The sequence below is a fragment of the Acanthopagrus latus genome, chromosome 10 (genome assembly GCF_904848185.1).
Source record: "Acanthopagrus latus isolate v.2019 chromosome 10, fAcaLat1.1, whole genome shotgun sequence".
NCBI lineage: Eukaryota > Metazoa > Chordata > Actinopteri > Spariformes > Sparidae > Acanthopagrus > Acanthopagrus latus.
The window spans coordinates 16,041,037-16,062,331 of record NC_051048.1 but is presented as its reverse complement, the minus strand read 5'-3'; the positions used below and the strand labels follow the sequence as shown (position 1 = coordinate 16,062,331).

The 21,295-nt window shown below is 40.3% G+C and overlaps 4 protein-coding genes and 2 long non-coding RNA genes across 7 annotated transcripts; 5 read left to right on the top strand and 1 right to left on the bottom strand.

Moving 5' to 3' along the window:
- Nucleotides 1–1,679: 1,679 nt before the first annotated feature.
- Nucleotides 1,680–3,315, top strand: LOC119027410. Of its 2 annotated transcripts, none has more exons than XM_037112583.1 (5): nucleotides 1,680–1,777; nucleotides 1,914–2,618; nucleotides 2,714–2,833; nucleotides 2,916–2,959; nucleotides 3,056–3,315. In XM_037112583.1, the coding sequence occupies exons 1-5, from the start codon at nucleotides 1,723–1,725 to the stop codon at nucleotides 3,173–3,175; spliced, it is 1,044 nt and encodes a 347-aa protein (XP_036968478.1). In that variant the 5' UTR covers nucleotides 1,680–1,722; the 3' UTR covers nucleotides 3,176–3,315. The 2 variants fall into 2 exon arrangements, with proteins under 2 accessions (XP_036968478.1, XP_036968479.1); XM_037112584.1 differs by having other exon boundaries at nucleotides 1,739–1,777; nucleotides 1,919–2,618.
- Nucleotides 3,316–7,340: 4,025 nt separating this feature from the next.
- Nucleotides 7,341–10,371, top strand: LOC119027381 (polymeric immunoglobulin receptor-like). Its single transcript, XM_037112538.1, has 5 exons — nucleotides 7,341–7,405; nucleotides 7,570–8,277; nucleotides 8,364–8,489; nucleotides 8,581–8,624; nucleotides 8,742–10,371. Exons 1-5 carry the CDS (start codon nucleotides 7,351–7,353, stop codon nucleotides 8,859–8,861), a joined length of 1,053 nt encoding a protein of 350 aa, XP_036968433.1. The 5' UTR covers nucleotides 7,341–7,350; the 3' UTR covers nucleotides 8,862–10,371.
- Nucleotides 10,372–11,493: 1,122 nt separating this feature from the next.
- LOC119027382 lies at nucleotides 11,494–13,374 on the top strand. The gene is made up of 5 exons (XM_037112539.1): nucleotides 11,494–11,870; nucleotides 12,003–12,704; nucleotides 12,787–12,921; nucleotides 12,992–13,035; nucleotides 13,120–13,374. Exons 1-5 carry the CDS (start codon nucleotides 11,693–11,695, stop codon nucleotides 13,237–13,239), a joined length of 1,179 nt encoding a protein of 392 aa, XP_036968434.1. The 5' UTR covers nucleotides 11,494–11,692; the 3' UTR covers nucleotides 13,240–13,374.
- Nucleotides 12,338–14,990, bottom strand: LOC119027383. The gene is made up of 3 exons (XR_005077370.1): nucleotides 14,857–14,990; nucleotides 12,603–12,670; nucleotides 12,338–12,462 (listed from the first exon to the last, which is right to left on the bottom strand). It is a non-coding gene; the product is annotated as an uncharacterized LOC119027383 (long non-coding RNA).
- Nucleotides 14,991–15,425: 435 nt separating this feature from the next.
- LOC119027512 lies at nucleotides 15,426–16,101 on the top strand. The gene is made up of 2 exons (XR_005077397.1): nucleotides 15,426–15,484; nucleotides 15,692–16,101. It is a non-coding gene; the product is annotated as an uncharacterized LOC119027512 (long non-coding RNA).
- A 2,291-nt stretch (nucleotides 16,102–18,392) lies between these two features.
- Nucleotides 18,393–20,075, top strand: LOC119027394. The gene is made up of 5 exons (XM_037112567.1): nucleotides 18,393–18,484; nucleotides 18,634–19,335; nucleotides 19,453–19,578; nucleotides 19,675–19,718; nucleotides 19,847–20,075. The coding sequence occupies exons 1-5, from the start codon at nucleotides 18,430–18,432 to the stop codon at nucleotides 19,961–19,963; spliced, it is 1,044 nt and encodes a 347-aa protein (XP_036968462.1). The 5' UTR covers nucleotides 18,393–18,429; the 3' UTR covers nucleotides 19,964–20,075.
- Nucleotides 20,076–21,295: the final 1,220 nt, after the last annotated feature.

The window sequence follows — 21,295 nt, the reverse complement described above, 5'->3', positions numbered from 1 at the left end:
ACGCGTAGATTCCCTTTTGTTACCAAAACAGCTATGATGCATCAATGCAGAGATACAAGACTTATGAGATTATCATGTGTGGCATTGGAAAATTGGCTGTTGATCCTCCATGGATCAGACTTGTTCCTGAACATCCCACAGATGCTTGTCAGATTGGGATCTGTGGAATTTAGGCATCAGATCAATGCCTTGGGCTCTTTGCCATGTTCCTCGGGTCACTCATGGCCAGTTTTTGTGCTACTGGGAGGCCACTGTCATCTGGGATTGTCGTTGATAGGAGGTAGTTTAGGTGGTCTACGTAAGTGTTTGGGTGGGTGGTGTGTGTCAAGCGGCATCCACGTGAATGCCAGCAACCAATGTTTCCCAGGATAACATTGCATTATAAATGAAATGATAAAGATTAATCAGTTCACCTATAAGTGGTTTAAATGTTGTGCTTGCTCGTTGAAAGTCCACTTCTCCTACTCAGCACCTCTAAGGGCAGACTCTAGGCAATTCATACCATGACCAAGCACATTTGACCCCTAAAGTCTAGTTTGTTTGAATAGTGTGAGCGATCTGTCCCATCCTCAAGCATGATACACTTTCTTGGCCCTGGCACAGTTTGAAGAGGTGTGTTTTGGCACAGATTAGCAATGTGGAAGTATAATCGTGTATATTACGGCACCTTGCATAGCCAAGATATACAGGAATGTGAGAGGGCTATCTATGACCAAATTGACACAAAATACGCCAAAAGAGTCAAGTTTTTCTGTGTTCTGCATTGTGCTGCTACTGCGCTACCACGCCATTATGTATGTATAAGCGGTAACCTTACTCAGGCCTCAGCGATGTGAGTGTAGGCCAGTGAGGGATTGGGGAGGAGGGATTATCATGCTTCGGTATGGTGTAGAGCAACTGGGCCAAGTGTGAGTGCGATCTGAGAAGACCTACAAGGTTATGCTCGATATCCACTTTGATTCAAAATGAACATGCTGCCTCTTGGCCAAATCTCAAGGAAATATAGTCTAGCATTCCATGCTATGCAGACGACACACACATTTACATATCAAACAAGCCTGATACACACACACTGCTAACTTGTGGGATAGCAAAATGTGAATGCAGCAGATTTTTCTCAACTAAGAATGAAGCAAGCAAACTAAATTTGACCACTGACAACTCTCCAGTATCTTCATTGTATCTCAATCGCGGTGTCATGTTTGACAGCCAGTTCACTTTTGTAACACAAGAAGATTACATCACTAAAACCTGAGCTTCACACATTAGCGGCATTGCAAAAATAAGACCTTTCGTGTCACTTCCTGGTGCATGCCTTAATTTCCTGTAGATTAGGTTACAGTTTTGCTGTGTTTTATGATCTGCCATAACTGAACTCAACTTAACTTCAATAAATTAAACTGTGGTGACACTATTCTCTTGCACAGTTTTTTATCTTTTTTTTTTTTTTTGTATGTTTCGGAAAGCGCTTTACATGTAAATCTAAATTACTAAGCGATTCAGACTCTTACAACAATTTATCCACAGCGGTTTATACATATACTCAACATGTGATTCAAGGAATCAGATAACAGGGTAGGTGGCAGTTATCATGTGATCATGCTTCCTTTATGGTGCATACAATAGATGTCACTTCAGCTTGGCCAATCAAACGCAGTCTTGTCTGTGAAGAGTGCAGAGAGCCTGAGGGTGTTGTTCACTCAACACGGTAGTTTGAGCACGATGACTTCTCCAGTGTTTGTCTTCTCTCTAGTGTGTCTGTTCTTGGGGAAAACTGGTGAGTTTTGGTTTTTCGTAATTCTAAATTGTATGGAGTATGGTGACTTGAAATTATTTTTTCAATGTACCAAATGTGTTGAATTCTGTCATATAGAGTTCACTGTGCTTTTGCTTTGTCTCTCATTTCCCTTCAGGGCAGGCGACTTATCGGAAATTCTCGTTTCAACATCAGGAGAATAGTGTTATATCAGTTACTGTTGGTAAAATGCTGACTTTACAGTGTGTCTATGAACGCGTCAGTTCAACTAAGATTTTCTGGTACAAGCAAAATCTGGGAGAGAAACCAAGGGTCATCTCTACATCTTTTTTTTTTACTCAAAACGGCACTTTTCATGACGAATACAAGAACAATCCACGCTTTGCACTGGATTTAGAAACTGGTAAAAATCACCTTCGGATCTCAGATGTACGCTTTTCAGACTCAGCTTTTTACTACTGTGCAAGAAGGGATTCAGTGGGTGTTGTATTTGCTGCAGGATTTTTTGTCAGTGTGAAGGGTTCAGGTTTGAACATCCCAGCCTCGGTCCATCAGTCAGCATCTGAGATCGTCCAGCCAGGAGGCTCTGTCACTCTGAACTGTACAGTACACACTGGGACCTGTGATGGAGGACACAGTGTTTACTGGTTCAAACAGTCTCAAGAATCTCATCCAGGACTCATTTACATCCATGGAGGCAGGAAGGATCAGTGTGAGAGGAAAGACAACACACAAACACACACCTGTGTCTACAACTTGCCAATGAGGAGCCTGAATCGTTCTCATGCTGGGACCTATGACTGTGTTGTTGCTTCATGTGGACACATGCTGTTTGGAAACGGGACCACGCTGGACTTTGAGGGTGAGTAACTCTCTAGCAGATACTGTCCCTCATCAAACAGAATGAAAAAAGAAAACGTCAGAAGAGTTTTGTTTCTGATATCTTTCTCTCTGCAGACAAAGTGGACTCTCCTGTCTTGGTGTATTTCTTGAGCGGAGCTTTGACATTCACCACCATCCTGGTAGTTTTACTGGCTTTCTCAGTGTGCCAGATGAAGAAGAGAGTAAGCTACTCAGGTACGGCCAGTTTATATATCTGACAGCATTTAGTTATTGAATTTGGCATTTTAACAAATAAGAAATTGTGTTTCCCCACCAGAGACTGAATTGAGATCTTCAGCTCGCTCTACATCAAATGCAGAGGTGAATAGAACATTGCTGGCAGTAAATTAACCCCTTTTCTTTAGACACCGTAATTATTTAATCATTTTTTCTAATTCTTGAATATTTTGTTACCAGGGTCACAGAGACGCAAACAACCTCCATTATGCAGCTTTAAGTGTCAACCTGCCCAACAGATCAAGAAGACAGAGGAACAACACCAACAATGAATGTGTGTACTCCAGTGTGAAGCATTAAAACTAGAGGATGTTTCGTTACTACTTTGTTAATAAGATGGAAAATTCTTATGATCCTGTGTTGTATATTTGTGTCTTGTATTGGGAGTTAGATCGCAACACAATTTCAGTTCAGTTGTCATTTCAATGATCCACACAATGAATAAAATGCAAATGGAAATTATAAATGTGTCAAGTTCTCCGTGTGTTGTTTTCTTTTGTTTCATGATTTATTTTTACAGTTTTCATCAGATAGATTCAACTTCTTTACAAGCCAAAGCAATTGCTGATATATTGGAAAAAGACTGAGTTCAATAGTTGTATTGCAATTTAAAACTGACTGCTAATGATCTAAAAAAAAAAGAACAAAACACGAGGGTTTATAAAATAATCTTTTACACCATTACAAAATTCGACATTAATGTCTCTCTATGATTTCATGAGTATCTTTAATGCGTCTGTCTCCAACGCGCCTGTTGATTTACAGTAGAAGCTGTGGAGACCTAAGGACAGAGACTTATATTATCATATTGCTACAGTCTGGTGATGGTTGCACACCATTTTTAACCAGGAATGCATAATTGTGCCTGGACAGTGTGTACTGTAACATCACTACATCTGATGCACCGTAGCACACTGGTGAAGCGCTGGATGTCAACAGGATGTCTCTAGTGTTTTTTTTTTTTTACTATGATGATAAACATGTATCCAAAACCGTGACATCACATCATTCTGCAATTAAACCAGTACAATTATGGCAAGGTAGACAAATTTATACTGTAGTAAAAGCAACTCTCGGTCTATAAGAGACAATATTTAATAACCAAACAATCTTCTGTTTTTTTTTTAGATTATATGTAATGTCAGACAAGAAACAAATTAAATCTATGGATTGAACACTTTTATCCAATCCCTGGTCATGTTCTATACTCCCCTATGTCCATTTCCAACCCATGGAAAATTCCCAAAAGTAAATTTAATAATGATAGCTGTTTGGAATCGATATTGGATATTAATTGATTATTGATTATCACTTCAATTGTTATTGTTGATTAATGAAACGTAGGTTACTATGATTCATTAATGAACACAGGGCACCACCCTGAAGTCAGGGATCAATAATCAAATCATATCTGAAATTTATCAAAATTGTTAATACTATGAAAATGACCATGGCTCCCGTGGCTTGGGAAGTCACGTTCGCCAGACAACAAAATTGATGGGCGTGACTTGAGAAATCTCGCTGGAAATACTACAGTGATGCCGAACGTGACTTGGCAAAGTCACACGAGAGCACAAATTCAGGAGTGATGATCTGATTCTGCTGTATCATATACCTGGAATTCAGGCTGCGATCACATAACGAGATCTATCAAATGGAAGGACCAGTCCTCAGTGGTTCTGTCTCCTTCTGAAGATAATTTCTTCCTTCTGCAGGCAGTGAGGAACAGTTGGGTTGTGCAGTATTCCTCAATGGATCCAAAAAGCAATAAAGAAAAACGAAAGTAAAACAAAAACAGTCTCTGTCTCGTCCAGCGAGTAAGGATCTGGAGCCTAGGTCAAGCGAATTTGAAAAACGTTTATCAAAGTATACCCTAACAATAAATGCTGAATCAAACCGGAGTCTCTTCACAGCATTATGTTATGCGACGTGCAGAGGGTTCTCCTGACCTTTAAACTCCGAGTGACGTCATGGTCATCTTGTCGGACTTTTATGGTGGGCGTCTACTTTAATCCAATAGGGAAAAGGTGAAAGTTTTGGGGGGTGGGCAGTACCTTGAATTGCAGTTTGCCAGACCTATTGGGCGTTGGCTCAGTTCCTTTGCTCTTAAATTCCTGAGGTTGATAAGACTCCAGCAGTTAGGCTTTTGACTTTCCTTACAGGCCTCTTCTTTGTTTGAGCAATGTGGGGTGAGGCCCAACATAGCAATCCAGAATGTTTGACCTGCCTTTGGATATAAGATAGCCTAACATTCTGCTCAGGGAAGAACTGGAAATGTTTTTAGAAATGTTTTCATTCACCAAGCTGGAGTGCTCTGGCTCAGATAGTGTTGATTGGAGCATCTATACTAAAGCCCAGCTCGGCCTTCGCTTTAGTGCGAACAAGAATGAGCCTGTCATGGTGAAGAGTGCAGGATTCTCAGCAAAGTAGGATAGTTTGAAAAAGATTGCCGGAGGAAAAGTCATTAAATTGTAACTTAATAACTGTCTGTATCTCTTCATTGTGAACAAGGGTTCAAGACTGGGTGACCACCATCAGGGGACATTTCCACAAAAGAAATCAGGGGTTATGTCTTTGCTGACATTTAACCGTGCTAACATCGGCCATATGTGTGTGTAGAAGCCCCCCGCTGGTTTTGTTGTTTCTGCCTATGTTGTCTAGTTTCAAACAGGATGTCTAGGTGCGCCTGCGTTGTCTTTCGTTACAAACGAAGCAAGCAACCCTTGCATTATTTTTAGCAGCAGAGAAGAGACTCTTCTTTTTCCAATGAATCCAGTATATTTAACCAGTAACCAGTAACAGGTTTACTCATGCTGCACATTGAGTTACCTTTGTTATGACATTATACTGTAAATGATTGTTTCATCCTCAGTTGTTCCAAATGGCTTACTGTTATGTTCATTTTGTGCTTAAAAGTTATGATATGTAATGTAAGGTACTCCAAAATGTGACATTTTGGTGAAATCTTCTCTCTTTTAATAAAAATGCCACAATAATGTCATAAACCAAATAAATGTACCTCACTCAGAAAAGACTATCCACTTATTCTGTAGTGCTATAGGTTATTTCTTTGTGCTAACAGGATTAGCCGCTAGGAATGAGTCTCGTAGGCTCATTGCAGGGCCCTCACTGATGGTCGACACTGCCATGCAAGGTGGCAACTGCACATCAGGAGCAAGTTGGGGTTCAGTATCTTGCTCAAGGACACTTTGGCATGCAGCTCAGCTCATCCCAGAGCTGGGATTTAAACCAGCGACCTTCAGACCTCTAGCTGAGCTAGAGCCGCCCACTGAAATCCTATTGTTTCACATGTTATCCAGTTGGTTTCATAGCCAATCCCATAGGTTTCGCGTGTAATCCCATAGGTTTCATATGTTGTCCAATTGGTTTCATATCCAATCCCATCGGTTTTATATGTAATCCTATGGGTTTTACATGTAATCACATAGGTTTCACATATAATACCATAGGTTTAACATGAAATCCTACTGGTTTCACATGTAATTCCATACATTAATTTGCATAGATTTAACATGTAGTCCCATACATTTCACATGCAATACCAGTGGTTTCAGATGGGAATTTTCACAGTTTTCACTTGTAGCATGAAAATGTTCAAAAAAATGTACCATGTGCAAACCACATCTTGGTATGTAGGTTCACAGACAGAGAGCCTGACCAGTCTTTTCATTTGACACAAATAAGAGTAGAGAGCACCAGTGTAGCAAATTAGAGGCCAGCAACAGCCAGAGTAAATGGATTAATTTCATTTTATTTGCCAGAGCATTTATTTCATGAAAGCTGTCAGGACATCAAGAGATTTTCAACAAATAACAGAGCCTGTTTCCAGTAAACTTACCAAACTGTACCTTTAAAGAAAAAAGAACACACTGTCTAGCGTCTCAGCCCAATGACATATACTTTTTCAGGCATGCTTTTAAGTTGTTGATGTCTTTGAACAGTCTAGCTCAGGTGTGTTTTCAAAGGAGACCACCGTAAGAAGCATACCCATTATATATTATCATATTCTGACCCTTTACAACAACGACGGTCTGTGTTCTGTGGTCCCCAGAGTGTTGATGAGTGTTTATGAAGAATACCCATGCAACAAATCTGCCATGTTGTATACTTAGTGGACAGATGATATTTAAATTATCATGGCATCCTAAAAATGATCAGTTGTGCTCCAAAGGTTTTAGCATGACGGCGCTCCACAGTATGTTGCTGTTAGCGTTAACCTGACCGTGACACCACACACTGTATTTATGAATGCACATCTTATCTGCTGAAGGCTGCAACCAGACACACCATGAATGGTGAACCAATGTCACTACAGTAGCAGTGAACATGTGATCGAGTTACCCTAAATAGGATGTACAGTGTCACTTCTGGTTGGCCAATCAAACACAGTCTTGTCTGTGAAAAGTGGAGAAAGGACTGAGATTCTTTTCATTCAGCACGACAATTTGAACACGATGACATCTCCAACATTTGTCTTCTATCTGACATGTTTGTTCTTTGGAAAAATGGGTGAGCTTTGCTTTTTTTTCATTTTGGTTTGGTTTTGGTTTCAACAGTTTGAATCTTTTAAAGTGCATGTCCACTCTATGTGACATTGCTGCAGATTTATCTTGAGTTCTTTCACATGGTTGTAATGTGAACTTGCTTGATCTTTTTTTTTTTTTTTATTTCAGCTCAGGCGACGGATCTTAAAACCTCTTCAGCCATTTATCAAGAGAGCAGTTTTGTATCAGCTACAACTGGGGAAAACTTGACTTTGCGATGTTTCTATAGGGATAATGTTGCAGCAAGGTTTTACTGGTACAAACAGCCTCTGGGACAGAAACCACAGCTCATGTCTACTTACTACAAGTATGAAAGGAATGGAATATTTCATAACGAATTCCAGAACAATCCACGCTTCACGCTGTATACTGAAATACATCAGAATCACTTGAGGATGACAGATCTGCGCATCGCAGACACAGCTACTTACTACTGCGCAAGTAGCTATTCCTACAATTTTGAATTTGCACAGGGCACTTTTGTAAGTGTGAAGGGTTCAGGTTTGAACGTCCCAGCTTTGTTGAATCAGTCAGCATCTGAGACCGTCCAGCCAGGAGGCTCTGTGACTCTGAACTGTACAGTACACACTGGGACCTGCGATGGAGAACACAGTGTTTACTGGTTCAAACACTCTCAGGAATCTCAACCAGTGCTCATCTCCATTCATGGAGGCAGGAATGATCAGTGTGAGAGGAAAGACAACACACAAACACACAGCTGTGTCTACAGCTTGCCAATGAAGAGCCTGAATCTTTCTCATGCTGGGACCTACTACTGTGCTGTTGCCTCATGTGGACACATACTGTTTGGAGACGGGACCAAGCTGGATTTTGAAGGTAAGAAACTGTCTAACAGAGGTTGTCTTAGCTGTTAAAAGTATAATACTCTCTGTTAAATTGTTTCCTTGTGTGACTCTCTACAGATGAGGTGGACTCTCGGATCTTGGTGTATTTCCTGAGTGGAGCTTTGACGTTCTCTGTCATCCTGAGTGTTTTTCTGGCTTACTCCATGTATTTGATCAAAAAGAGAAACAAATGCAACTGTGCAGGTACTGTTCCTACTTGTCCTTGTAGTTGACATTGAATACTCACTTGATACGATATCATACTAAGGGCATATCCACATTTATTCTCTTTCAGAGTCTCATGCAAGATTTACGACTCCCTCTACAATAAATGCAGAGGTAATTACCTATTGTATCCTAACATCCAAACATTTTCATAGATCTTTTTTATCCACAGTTTTTGTTTCCCTCTAGTACAATATTGTAATTGCCTGTTTTTTAACATGTTCATATCAGAGTGACCAACATGAAGAAAACCTCCATTATGCAGCTTTAAGGGGACACAGGGGCGACAGATCAAGAAGGCAAAAGAACAAGAGCGAGACCGAATGTGTGTACTCAAGTGTAAAACAGTAGAACGGCACAGGTTTTGTGTTTGTTTTTGTGTGTTGCTAAATTAGCAGTTTTTTATTCCTGTGGCTATAAACCGAAGCGGGCAGTGCTATGCTTTGTTGGGTTTCCACTCCTTTCTGTGAATACTAGAAATGTGTCGATTGAAGTAGTTAATTTCGGGCTGTAGTTGTGTGTCAGGTTGATCTGCCTTCACTGTATTTAAAAGCAAAAAGGTTGAAAGATTAAAATGCTCTGCCCTTGATATAGTCCTCAGTTTACAATATAGGCGTCAGAACAAGTGCATGGAAGAGAGAGTGGTATGAATTTACATTGTCTGACCACAAATACTGTGACAGCTATAAGGATCTTAATCATTGTTGTTGTTGTTACATTGGATTATTTTACGTTTTCTTGAATAAGTCGAGACAAACAGCGGGACAGAGGAAATAGACAAAAAGAGAGAATGCGAAAGACAAAGTTATAGCTAGGGACATTTTTCATGTGGTCTTCAGCAAATGTGCTAAAAAAAAACATGGAATCACAGCACATCAAAATAAGTTTCATCTCATTTGTTAACATTTATTGATGCAGGTTTTTTTTTTTAACCAATTAAAAATTTTGACGGGGACAAAATTGGTCATTTCAAAAAGTGGACACATATGGGCAGTAATATGATATTCATCCTATGTGTTACTGTGAAGTTGAACAATTGGTAATGTTTTTGTGGAATATCATCACATCACTGTGAAGTTGACCTCTGACCTTTCAGCCTGCCATTTCAGAGATATTGTGGATGGACGGGCAACATGAAAACATAGCTACGACTATCATCAACACAGACACATAAAGACTTTTGATCTTAACAGTGTTCTAATGTGCATACATTGACTGTAAAAAAAAAAAAAAAAAAAAAAAAAAATTTAAGGCCATGAAAACATATGTCATTAATAACCTTCCATATATGAAAAATAGGGATCGTGGATGTGACAATTTTTTTTTGTTAAAAAAAAAAATATATATATATATATGTTACATTTATTTCCATCAGTTAGAATGTTGCAGTATTTTGAACAAGAATCTGACAGTAGTAGTTAGATTGTTTTGCCGGGCCTCCGTCAGTCGAATATGTTCAACGACACCAACGCGGTCCTGGTGAAGCAGACCAGCTGACATAGTAAATAATACCTGAGGATGTTCTTCTTCTAGTGTTGAATACAATTGTTATATTGTACATAAGACTACTTAAAATATGAAAGCATAATTTCAATGGCTTTAATTGTTATGTAATTCATTTTCTGCTGCAGTAATACATTTGGCTGATGAATTACCAAAACCTTCTGCCGTGTCCTGAGATGATGTCATCTCCTTTATGTGCTGAAAGGAGATGACATCGCTAATCATCTGCCTGTGTCTATGACTAAATATCTGATGTGTTCAGCATCTAAACATACAGAAATCATAACAGTTGATGATCTTTGTAGTTTTTTTCTGCCTCATGATTGTCCAGATGCCAGGGAGTAGTCAGAATAAGGTCGCGGACATTATTAAAACTAGACTTGTGTGCCATACACCCAACAGCAGTTCAAACATTTCTACCAATACCAACGACATGAGCCTCTTTGTGGTGATAAAGGAAATGTCCATGGGTCACCAAACATGAAACGAATGCTGGGCCCATGAATGTGTGTACAAAACTTTGTGGCTATCGAATCAATATATCCAGAGAGACATCTACCGAGCCACACCAGTACAGCTCAGTTTCACACCATAGTGTTTAGCAGGTAGTATGAGTGTGATTCGTCTTGCTTCGGGCCAGAAAGTGCACATGTATGAAGATGGGAAACATAGAACTTTTTTAGTCCTATATAATGATGATACTGTATATAGTAGTATTGCAGTTTAAGCAAAACCACACCCATAAAGTGCGGGTGATTGTTTTAAGGAAGTAGCTATATTAAACCAAACCATGATCTTTTCCTAAACATAACCAATGACAGTTCAAGCCTTTGTAGAGAGGATGATGCATGTTTTTTATTGCTAATCTAACCACAGAATGAGACAATGGTGGTCACGCAGTTGGCTGAAAATGTAGCTGGAGGAAGAAAGAAGAAAACAGATTTAATGTGTGTTTGATGACTTATTACAGTTTTTCTCGATTGTTTACACACAAAAACTGGTACTTGAGACACAATGACCACAACATGTCACTCATGCACCGACCCCCTGAACCAATTCTGCTAAACTACAAGCACAATTCCTGCTTTACACTCAAATTGCAGTTCTAAAACACACTTTTTTCAAAACACTACACACAATTCTCTGCATTTGGCACAACTTTCATGGAGAAAATCTCTTGTTTTCACAAGGAAGACACTGTCATTCAAAATTCTAAAGTCGATTGCCCTACTATGCACACTGACTCACCACATGGGCAAACACCTGTCACACAGTTTTACAATTAGCAATCAGAGCTTTAGCATAAAAGGCCAACATAAAAGGCTCTTCTGCTTTGGAGCAGTGGATGCCAACATTGGAAACAGAGGCAGAGGCAGATCCAGAGGAGTGAGAGTAATGAGAATAGGTAAGAAATCTACTCTCACTAGAAAATTGCAGTACTGCATATCAATACAGTACTCAATGAGTACAGTAGTACAGTATTGCCTGTGGACTGTTCTGTTGACTGTAAACATACAGTATGTTTCAAGTATTTGGGAAATGTATTCCTACTTTGTATTCCTACACAGTATTTACAGTATTTTACTATTTGTATTGAGGTGTCGCTCTGTCTTTCATATATGTCTTTACCGAGCAGCATTTCTCAAGAGCCAAGCTTGACACAATAGGTAGTAGAGAACATGTGGTCTTGTGTCCTAAATAGGACATACAGTGTCACGTCAGGCCGGCCAATCAGCCACAGTCTTGTCTGTGAGGAGTGCAGAAAGATTCTTTTTTTTTTGTTCACTCAAGTCAGCAGCACGATGACAGCTCCAGCATTTGTTTTCTGTCTGACCTGTTTGTTCTTGGGCAAGATGGGTGAGTTGTGTTTTTATGGCTCCAATTTATATATTATAGCATACGGTGACTCTTGGTGTCATTGTTTCGCATGTATTTAATATAATGCACTAAAGTAATTGTGTATTTGCTTTGTCTCTCCTGTCGCTGCAGCCCGGATGGCTGATCTGTCCTCATCTGTTCATCAACATAGTGCTTTTGTGTCGGCTAATGTTGGCGACAGCTTGACATTACCTTGTTTCTATAAAGATTACATGTCAACAATGTTTTACTGGTACAAGCAGAGTGTGGGGCAGAAACCAACGCTCATCTCTACCTACTACAAGTACGAAAGAAGTGGACTTTTACATGAAGAATTCAAGAACAATCCACGCTTCACACTGGATACCAAAAATGGGTCATATATCTTAAAGATCTCAGATGTACACATTTCAGACTCGGCTACTTACCACTGTGTGAGCAGCCACTCGGCATCATACGAATTTGGAGGGGGTGTTACTGTCAGTGTGAAGGGTTCAGGTTTGAACATCCCAGCTTCGGTCTATCAGTCAGCATCTGAGATCATCCAGCCAGGAGACTCTGTGAGTCTGAACTGTACAGTACACACTGGGACCTGTGATGGAGAACACAGTGTTTACTGGTTCAAACACTCCCAAAAATCTCATCCAGGACTCATTTACACCCATGGAGGCAGGAACGATCAGTGTGAGAGGAAAGACAACACACAAACACACACCTGTGTCTACAACTTACCAATGCAGAGCCTGAATCTTTCTCATGCTGGGACCTACTACTGTGCTGTCGCCTCATGTGGACACATGCTGTTTGGAGACGGGACCAAGATGGGAATAAACGGTGAGTAGCTTTCATAATTTCTCAGAATATTTCTTCATATTTAATCTCAGATGAACATGACTGAAAGCTCTGCTGTTGTCAGGATCTACAGATGATGAGGACCCTCCTGTCTTGGTGTATTTCTTGACCGGCGCGTCAGCATTAACCACCAGCCTGTGTGTTTTAATGGCTTTCTTGGTGTGCATGACGAACAGGAGACACAGCTGCCTCTGCACAGGTAATCGATCATGTTTTCATCTATAGTGTGTCTATATATAGTATGGTAACATTTCTATTTTGCTTTTCAGAGTCTCAAGCAAGATTTTCAGCTCCCTCCACAACAAAAGTCAAGGTAATTAACTGTTTAGAGGACTACATCTGTTTTTCATGTATTGCTATGAAAAAAACTTTTTTTTTCTCTCTTTTTCATTAACAGGGTTACCAAAATGAGGATAATGACTATGAGAATATTTCAAGGGAGAACAGGGTCAACAGACGGAGACGACAGAGAGACAGCACCTGGAGTGAATGTGTGTACTCCAGTGTAAAGAAGTAGAGCGGCTTCATCTTTGTCTTTGTGTAGCGAAACATGACTTCATATTGACTTTTAAAAGTATAATACGGCTTTTGTAAATACAATTTTACCTAACTATGATGACTGTAATGCATTGCTTTTTAATAAACACAATAAACAAGCTTTTATAAAGACAATAGAAGGGGGAGTGCAATGATTTTAACTGTCTGCGCCAACAAGCTGCGATAAACATACCACAGTGTTTCTGTTAGCTGCTGTATGGACTTCCTGACAGAAAAAAAAGAGCACTAAGTAAAAGAAGAGGAAATCAGTTGTAGACCTTATTATAGTTTCCATGTGGTCAGCAGTAAGCAGTCAAGGCGCTGTGGTTTTGTAAGGTGCGGACTTGTACGCTGTTCCAGTCACGACTATCTACGCTTTTTGTGAATGCGGATGTGCCGGTTCACGCAGGATGTGTTCATACAAATAACCAGTGTTGGGGAAGCTACTTTGCAAGCGTAGCTTGTAAAACTACATGTAGTTCAGCCTGGCAGTAGTACGAACAGACCACGTTTCTACCCTTGGAGAAATGTGGCTTGTAAAACTACTGCTAAAAAAAGTAGTTTTAGCAACTACTTATATTCATTATACTCATTTACTCATTCAGTGCTAAATGAATCAACATATGGTGTGTCTGATAGCCTACAAAATATTCACATGCCAGCAGAAATATGCCTCTGAACTCAAGTATTATTTTTTTGAAGAACAAAAGCTGACATTTTTGGTCAACATCACGGGAACTTCAGAGGCACTAATACGTGAACACATAAGTCGTGTCTGTAGATGCATCTATATCCAACATGTACATGCTCAAATATTGCCATGGTTGGGCCATATTTACTAAGGGGGAAAAATACTCTGTTACAAATAAATGTTGCCTGTTCGAAATGTTTGTCAAGATCAGTATTATCGTTAAAATACGAAGTGCCAAAAATAAGAGAATTCATTATGCGGTGGTATAATTTCAGAATCATTCTTTGTGTTCTGCTGGGTAGCTTAGCATATGACAATAAATGTCTGATTTGATCTCTATCCAAATCAGCAAATCTAAAGCTATCAAATAAGTAGCAAGAGTTAAAAGTATGACCGCAATTGTGGTGGAGTTGAAGTTTCAGGTGTCATTGAAAGGAAATACTTGTACTTCAAAAATTGTACTTGAGTACAGTTTAAAGAACAATATGTACTCAATTACACTGCAGGGCTGAATATGAGTCAAAAAGTCATTGCGGAGGCCACGATGTCTGGTACAACTGATACATCATTGATTTCTTCTTCTCGTTTTAGTCCTGGTTGATTTAGTGACACCTGTGGTTACTGGTGGTAAAGCACATGCAGTTTAATACCAAAAGGTCCATGAATTCTGTGGGTCCACACCCTCCTTGAGCTGCTACTTTTTCATTAACTTTGTGTTTTTATAGCGCTGCCAATCAAAGGCCCATGAAGATATCAGTCAGTAACTGGCCTTCGATGCCATGCCATTAGCAAAGTTGATGTAATTTCATACTGGAGTGACATAGTTTCCACACAACATCCCTCTCGTTCCCAAACTGCCAGCAATAATAAGAACTCTGACCAATCAAAAAAAACACTTAAAATTACCATGTCTTGTTTAGTGGACACAGTTTTGATGGACATCCTGTCATGGTTCTGAATCTTTAGTCTGGTCATTTTGCCCTTTTGTGTCTCGCCTGTCTTTTCAGTGTCTTTTTGTTCTGTGCTCTGTTTTATTTTGACTCTATGCCCTTGTGTGTCTCTTCAGTTCTCCTCTGTATTTTTTTACCTCGTTACCTCACCTGTCCTTTTCCTTCCTCACTCTCCTCACCTGCTCCTGATCCCCTCGTTAATGTCTGTGTATTTAGTCTTTGGCTGTGTCCCAATTTATGGGCTGTATCCGAAGGCCAAGGCTGCCCCATTTCAAATGGCTCCTCCAAATTGTGACCTCCTTTTACCGCTTCCTGGAGGACGCACTGCCACGATCCTTCACAGCAATAAATTTCCCAAGATTCATGGTGCGCCTGAAAAAGGAGAAAGAAAAGGGAAGAAAAAATACATGATGGCAGCTGGCCTGGGAATGCCTTGGGATCCTCCTGGAAAAGCTGGAGGAAGTGTCCGGGGAGAGGGAAGTCTGGGTGTTCCTGCTCAGGCAGCTGCCCCCGCGACCTGGCCCCAGATAAGCGGATGAAAATGGATGGATGGACATCAGGTGGTGGAGATGTGGCATTTAAATGTAAGTATTGGGTTTATACTAGTTTTTTGCACTAATTTGAACATTCAACGTCAGATATGTTAAACTTAAAACCTTTTTAAAACCTCAAAATTTTGGTTAAAACACGTTGGTAATGCTCAGATTGATGCTATCCTATTTTGGCTCTATTAGAACCTCTTTGTCTGTTGCTATAACACAAAACATATTTTACAATTCATTTTGTTTCAGGGAGCAAACGGCAAACAGAATTCATAAAACCCTGGGCGGAGAACGACCACCTCCTCATGGGGGGTGAAACATTCCTCCGCGGCTGGATGGAAGTGAGGCAAAAAGTGGGACAACCTTTTTAAAAAAAAAAATGACGTGGAAACTAAATTTTATGTCTTTTATCCATGCACGTTAATGAATCATTAATTTTGAAAATTGCTGACATGATTGATTTCCACTGCCTTGGGATTGAAAATATCCAGCAACTGGAGATGGAGTCAGTGGGAGGCCCAGCGCTGCTACTTGGCCCTGGTTTGTCCTCCTGGATGAGGGCTCAGGACAGAAGCCTTCCATCCTTATTTAATTTGAGTATTTTAAATTGTTCATATGAATTCATTTTTCACAAATTAAAATATACTTGTTACACTGTCGATTCCATTTATATTTACAACTTTGGCACAGTTTATAAAAGGTTTTGCAAACAGCATCAAGTGCCACTAGTCTGGGACAACAAGGGGGGGTGTGTGGGTTTTTTTTTTGTTTTTTTTTTTCCCTCTGTCTCTGTGTGTGTGTGAGCCATGCATTCATACATTTTATGAATGCATGGCCCATTGGGGCTCTAGTACTATTTACAGAAATGCAAATTATATACAGCAATAGGCTGAGCAGGAGTCTGATGGGATGCACCAAAGACCCTGGTGTCAGTGGGACGTCATCTGGGTCGGCACTCAGGGTGTTGTGCAGGATGGCACATGCTGTTATGACCTGAAATAAAAAAAACAATATTAGATATGGTGATGCACCTCCAGCACTTGCAGGGAGATGGACCAGAACCTGGTCTTCATTTCAAAGGCACGCTCAGCGATAGCGCATGCCTCAGAATGATGACATTTGAAACACTGGGCTGCCACACCTTGCAGCAGCCGCTTGTAGGGAGTGATGAAGCAAGTGGATGTTGGAGGTAGGGGTACCCGCCATCTGCAAGGAAGAAGTGCCCTGGAGGAGGGTAGACAGCCCGCCTGTACAGGGTTTTTTTTTTTTTTTTTTACCCCAAGTCCTTTAGTATTCAGTATCTGCCAGTACAGAGTCCCAATCCTTAACTAATATTTTCCTGATTAATACAGCTGCATTAAGAAAAAAATACCTCCGTCAGCCAGCTGAAGGGTGAGAGAGATGCAGCACTCACTTGGTACCTCCATATCATCCACTGCTTTTTACATATTCCTCACGTTGTCACGTAAAATGACGTGGACGCATTGCTTGTCTATTTCACACGCGTTCAGCATCTCCTCAATTGCCTGTTTTACGTGCTCTGCTGTATGAGAACCGCGAAACTAGCGCGCACACCAGCACGTTGTAACTCGAAAGTGGAAGAAATGTAATGTAATGCTGAGATGGTAGGGCACACCGGGGATTCAGAAACTCCAGGTGACGAAGAAAACCCTGACCCTCTGGCATAGCTTTGCCTTAGAGATAGGGTGAGGAGCTTGGAGTAAAGCTGCTGCCTCCCATTTACATTTGGGGTATTTAGCAGACACTTTTTTCTAAAGCATCTTATAATAAGTATATGTCACAAGAAGGAAGTCACAACATATGACCAACAAAGTTAAAAAAAGAAAAAAATAGAAACAAATTTCAAGCCCTCATCTGGTCATCATGGCTGCTATTTATCAAGGATACCTTAAGTGCATTAGTGCTTTAGGTTTCTTGGCACGACCAAGTAGGAGAAGACTCCGACCGAGGCCCAGAGCTCAGTGGTAGGATTGTATGTCTCTTATGGTTGAGGGACATCAGCATGCTGCCACCACAACCCGACACTAAATAAGCAGAGAAGGATGGATGGATGGATGGATGGATGGATGGACAGAAATACATCATATGCATGTTACAGAAAAAAATGCTGACTTGGTATCAAACAAGAATGAGATAGAATGCATTAACCACCATTTCATGGGATTTCACTGGGAAGATTGCTCAGGAAACAGTTGTGGGTGATACTTCCGGTGCTTGCTGAAACCAGCTTAGTAACAAAGAACAATAATAACGGACATATTGGTTTTAGAAGTGCTAGCTAACTGGGCTAAGTAATAACATTAGCCTTCATGATATTCACTCGATAAAGCTGCTGACCTAGAGTTTCATGAATGAATGTTTATCTAACAAGTTACAGAGTCATTATTCAACACGCTCCAGTGATTGTACAACATTTTTGACTTTTGTATTCCATTATGTTGCTCGACATCGTTGAAAATGAGGGCTTGCCCGCAACGAATATTTCTGAATGAACGAATGAATTAATACATTCGTTAATTTTAATAGTGAAGATAAGGGTCCTGTTACCTGGGAAATAGCCAGTTCTGGATAAGTGAGACCCACTGTAAGCTGTGCCCATAATTAGTGGAATTCATAATTAATCCACCACTGACCTATTGGATAACCAGCATTTTTAAGTAAGTTTGTTTCCTGCACTGTCAAATAATGCAAACATTAACCAGACTGTGTCATCATCGAAATCAGCATGGTGTTAAATGTGTGGATGTGTGGTTGTCTAATCGAAGAGCCATTACGTTTTTCAGACAACTCTCGAGAACCAAACTTTGTTTTCTTTTTTTTTTTTTGTAGGCGGTTAGAGCATGTGATCTTCTTTCCATAAGAGGACATACAGTGTCATTTCAGCTTAGCCAATCAAATGCAATCTTCTCTGTGAAGAGTGGGGAAAATATCAAGATTGTTTTCACTCAAGTCAGCAGGCTGAAACGATGACACCTCCAAAGTTAGTTTTCTATCTGGTATTTTTGCTCGATTGGAAAATAGGTGAGTTGTGTTTTTATGGCTGCAGTTTATGTATTTGAAATGGTATGGTCATTCTTGTGTCATTGCTTCTAATCATTTCTCCTGTCTTTAGTATCTTACTGTCACATTAAAGTAAGTGTGTGTTTGCTTTATCTCTCCTGTCTCTTCAGCTCAAATGACAGAATATTCCTCAACTGTTCATCAGGAGGGAGGTTTTGTTTCGGCTCATGTTGGTGACAGCGTGACATTGGAATGTTTCTGTGAAGGTGAAGTCATAGCCAAGTACTACTGGTATAAACAAACTCTGGGAGAGAGACCGAGGCTCGTCTCTTCAGTCTATGTGTCTAATAAAATTGTCACTTTTTACGATGAATTCAAGAGCAATCCACGCTTCACACTGGACACGGACACTGGGAAAAATCACTTGAAGGTCTCCGATTTACGCATTTCCGATTCAGCCACTTACTACTGCGCAAGCAGCTTTTCAATAACATTTGAATTTATACAAGGCGTTACTGTCAGTGTGACGGGTTCAGGTTTGAACATCCCAGCTTTGGTCCGTCAGTCAGCATCTGAGATCGTCCAGCCAGGAGGCTCTGTGACTCTGAACTGTGCAGTACAAACTGGGACCTGTGATGGAGAACACAGTGTTTACTGGTTCAAACACTCTCAAGAATCTCATCCAGGACTCATTTACACCCATGGAGGCAGGAATGATCAGTGTGAGAGGAAAGGCAACACACAAACACACACCTGTGTCTACAACTTGCCAATGAAGAGCCTGAATCTTTCTCATGCTGGGACCTACTACTGTGCTGTTGCTTCATGTGGACACATACTGTTTGGAGACGGGACCGAGCTGGACTTCAAGGGTGAGTAACTTTTCTAGAAGAGGTCGCCTTGTTTAATAATTAGTGAATTATAGTCACTGTCCATTCAGTCCTAGGACATGGTAATAAATGTCGAAAGCTCTGTTTCTGTCCCTCTAGATGATGGAGACTCGACGGTTTATGTGTATTTCTTGAGTGGAGCTTTGGCATTTACCACCATCCTGAGTGTTTTACTGGCTGTCTTGCTGTACATTATAAGAAGGAGGACATGCTGCCAGTGCAGAGGTAAATGGTACAGTTTTTTTTTTTTTTTACTACTGTTTAATTACTGAACATGGCATCGTAGAATCACAGCTTTACATTGTTTTAATTGTTTTTCAGAAGCTCGCATGAGATTTTCCGCCTCCTCCACAACCAATGCAGAGGTAGTGTGCGTGTCATTATTTAATTGCCATTCAAATATATATTTTAAGTCATACACCATCCAGTGGAATTTGCTCTGATTTCAATCTTGTGCCGGATTGTAATGCACCGTTTCCTGTTTCATTGCTAGAATTTCACAAATGAGGATCATCTCCATTACGCTGCTTTAAGAGTGAAAAGCGCCAGCAGATCAAGACGGAAGGACAACACAGAGGCTGAATGTGTGTACTCCAGGGTAAAGCCATGAGTGTGTCTTTTCAAGTGTAGTTTTGGAATCTGGCTTTATCTAGAAGAGGAACAGTACCTCGTCATATGGTTTGATTCTTGAGCTGTTTATTTGCCACTTGTAACTGGAGAAAAATAAATAAAAATTGATCCGTCCATATTCAGTGTCACAGTGTATAAGTGTACGCCTTGTACTGAAGTCTGCAGCGAAAGCATACAAAGTCATCGCACACAGTAGACTTAGCAAGTGTCTATATTAGTCGCCACAAGCTCTTGATAGTTTCCATGTGGTGATGGTGAAATGATATATATAATGTTTTGTGCTGTGCATATTAGGGTTGTGTAAACTCATAGTTTCAAACACAGGGTTTCAACAGAGTGCGACAACTGACTTATAATACAATATCTATGATAGGTTAGAAAATAACCGAGAGTGAGGCTAAATTCAATGAAGCTGCTTACCAAGCTTCTATGACACACTGACATAAGACAGTGTATGCACAACATGTGGGTGCACCCACAAACCATAAATATGATCTATCATTGTGCACGAACATGCAAACTGAATCAGCACAGTGAACTCCAAAGACGTGGTCCTGTGCGAGAGGAACATGCAGAGAGCAGGAACCTCTACTTTACCAAGTGCAGAACAAGAGAGGCTACCAATTGCAGCGCTTCTGGTAAAAGCTTATGCTACCAAACACACCAAAAGCCGAACAGAGCTGCCTCCAAAAAAAATAAATAAATAAGGGGGTAGTGCAAGTGTGGTGAGGTTGAGGACGGATGAGACTGCTTACTGCAAAATGGATTGTTGTTATCATCATCTGTGACATTGGTCATTATCCATATGTTTGCAACCAACTGAATTATCTGTCACTATATCCATATTCGGAATAGGAGGAGCTTGAACCAAATGTGGGCTGTGCTTCAACCTGATGTGGTTCAAAAGCTAAGGAAAACTTTATAGGCATCAACATCTTGGGTTGAAAATGAATCCTTCCTAAAGCCTACACAGTTTCACTCAAGTAACAGTTGAGTGACTTGGTACCCTGATGAATCATGGCCAACTTCCTGGTTTCCTGTTAAACTTACACAGTATGTGCTATGTGCTAAGTTTGTTTATAAAAAACAAGTTAAGAAGACTATAAAAAGTTGTAGCTGATTGGATCGGGCTTTGCAGTAGACCTTGACATCAGCTGAACGTCACAGCTATCGCCAAAGACGCCGACATTTGTTCAGACTTAACATTATGCCACTAACTAACACTGCATTTAGAGGAGTTAACCTTATGTCAGATCACTTTCAAGCTTCGGCCTTGTTTGCTTCCTCGTTATTTCTGTGGTAACGTTAAGAA

Bases quoted from the DNA above. Each gene is read 5' to 3' on its own strand.
- LOC119027410 (XM_037112583.1), top strand. From the start codon at position 1,723: ATGACTTCTCCAGTGTTTGTCTTCTCTCTAGTGTGTCTGTTCTTGGGG. The intron at 2,619-2,713 runs GTGAGTAACTCT...TTCTCTCTGCAG, and splicing joins GACCACGCTGGACTTTGAGG to ACAAAGTGGACTCTCCTGTC. The intron at 2,834-2,915 runs GTACGGCCAGTT...TTTCCCCACCAG, and splicing joins GAAGAGAGTAAGCTACTCAG to AGACTGAATTGAGATCTTCA.
- LOC119027381 (XM_037112538.1), top strand. From the start codon at position 7,351: ATGACATCTCCAACATTTGTCTTCTATCTGACATGTTTGTTCTTTGGA. The intron at 7,406-7,569 runs GTGAGCTTTGCT...TTTTTATTTCAG, and splicing joins TTTGTTCTTTGGAAAAATGG to CTCAGGCGACGGATCTTAAA. The intron at 8,490-8,580 runs GTACTGTTCCTA...ATTCTCTTTCAG, and splicing joins AAACAAATGCAACTGTGCAG to AGTCTCATGCAAGATTTACG.
- LOC119027382 (XM_037112539.1), top strand. From the start codon at position 11,693: ATGTGGTCTTGTGTCCTAAATAGGACATACAGTGTCACGTCAGGCCGG. The intron at 11,871-12,002 runs GTGAGTTGTGTT...CTGTCGCTGCAG, and splicing joins TTTGTTCTTGGGCAAGATGG to CCCGGATGGCTGATCTGTCC. The intron at 12,705-12,786 runs GTGAGTAGCTTT...TGCTGTTGTCAG, and splicing joins GACCAAGATGGGAATAAACG to GATCTACAGATGATGAGGAC.
- LOC119027394 (XM_037112567.1), top strand. From the start codon at position 18,430: ATGACACCTCCAAAGTTAGTTTTCTATCTGGTATTTTTGCTCGATTGG. The intron at 18,485-18,633 runs GTGAGTTGTGTT...CTGTCTCTTCAG, and splicing joins TTTGCTCGATTGGAAAATAG to CTCAAATGACAGAATATTCC. The intron at 19,579-19,674 runs GTAAATGGTACA...ATTGTTTTTCAG, and splicing joins GACATGCTGCCAGTGCAGAG to AAGCTCGCATGAGATTTTCC.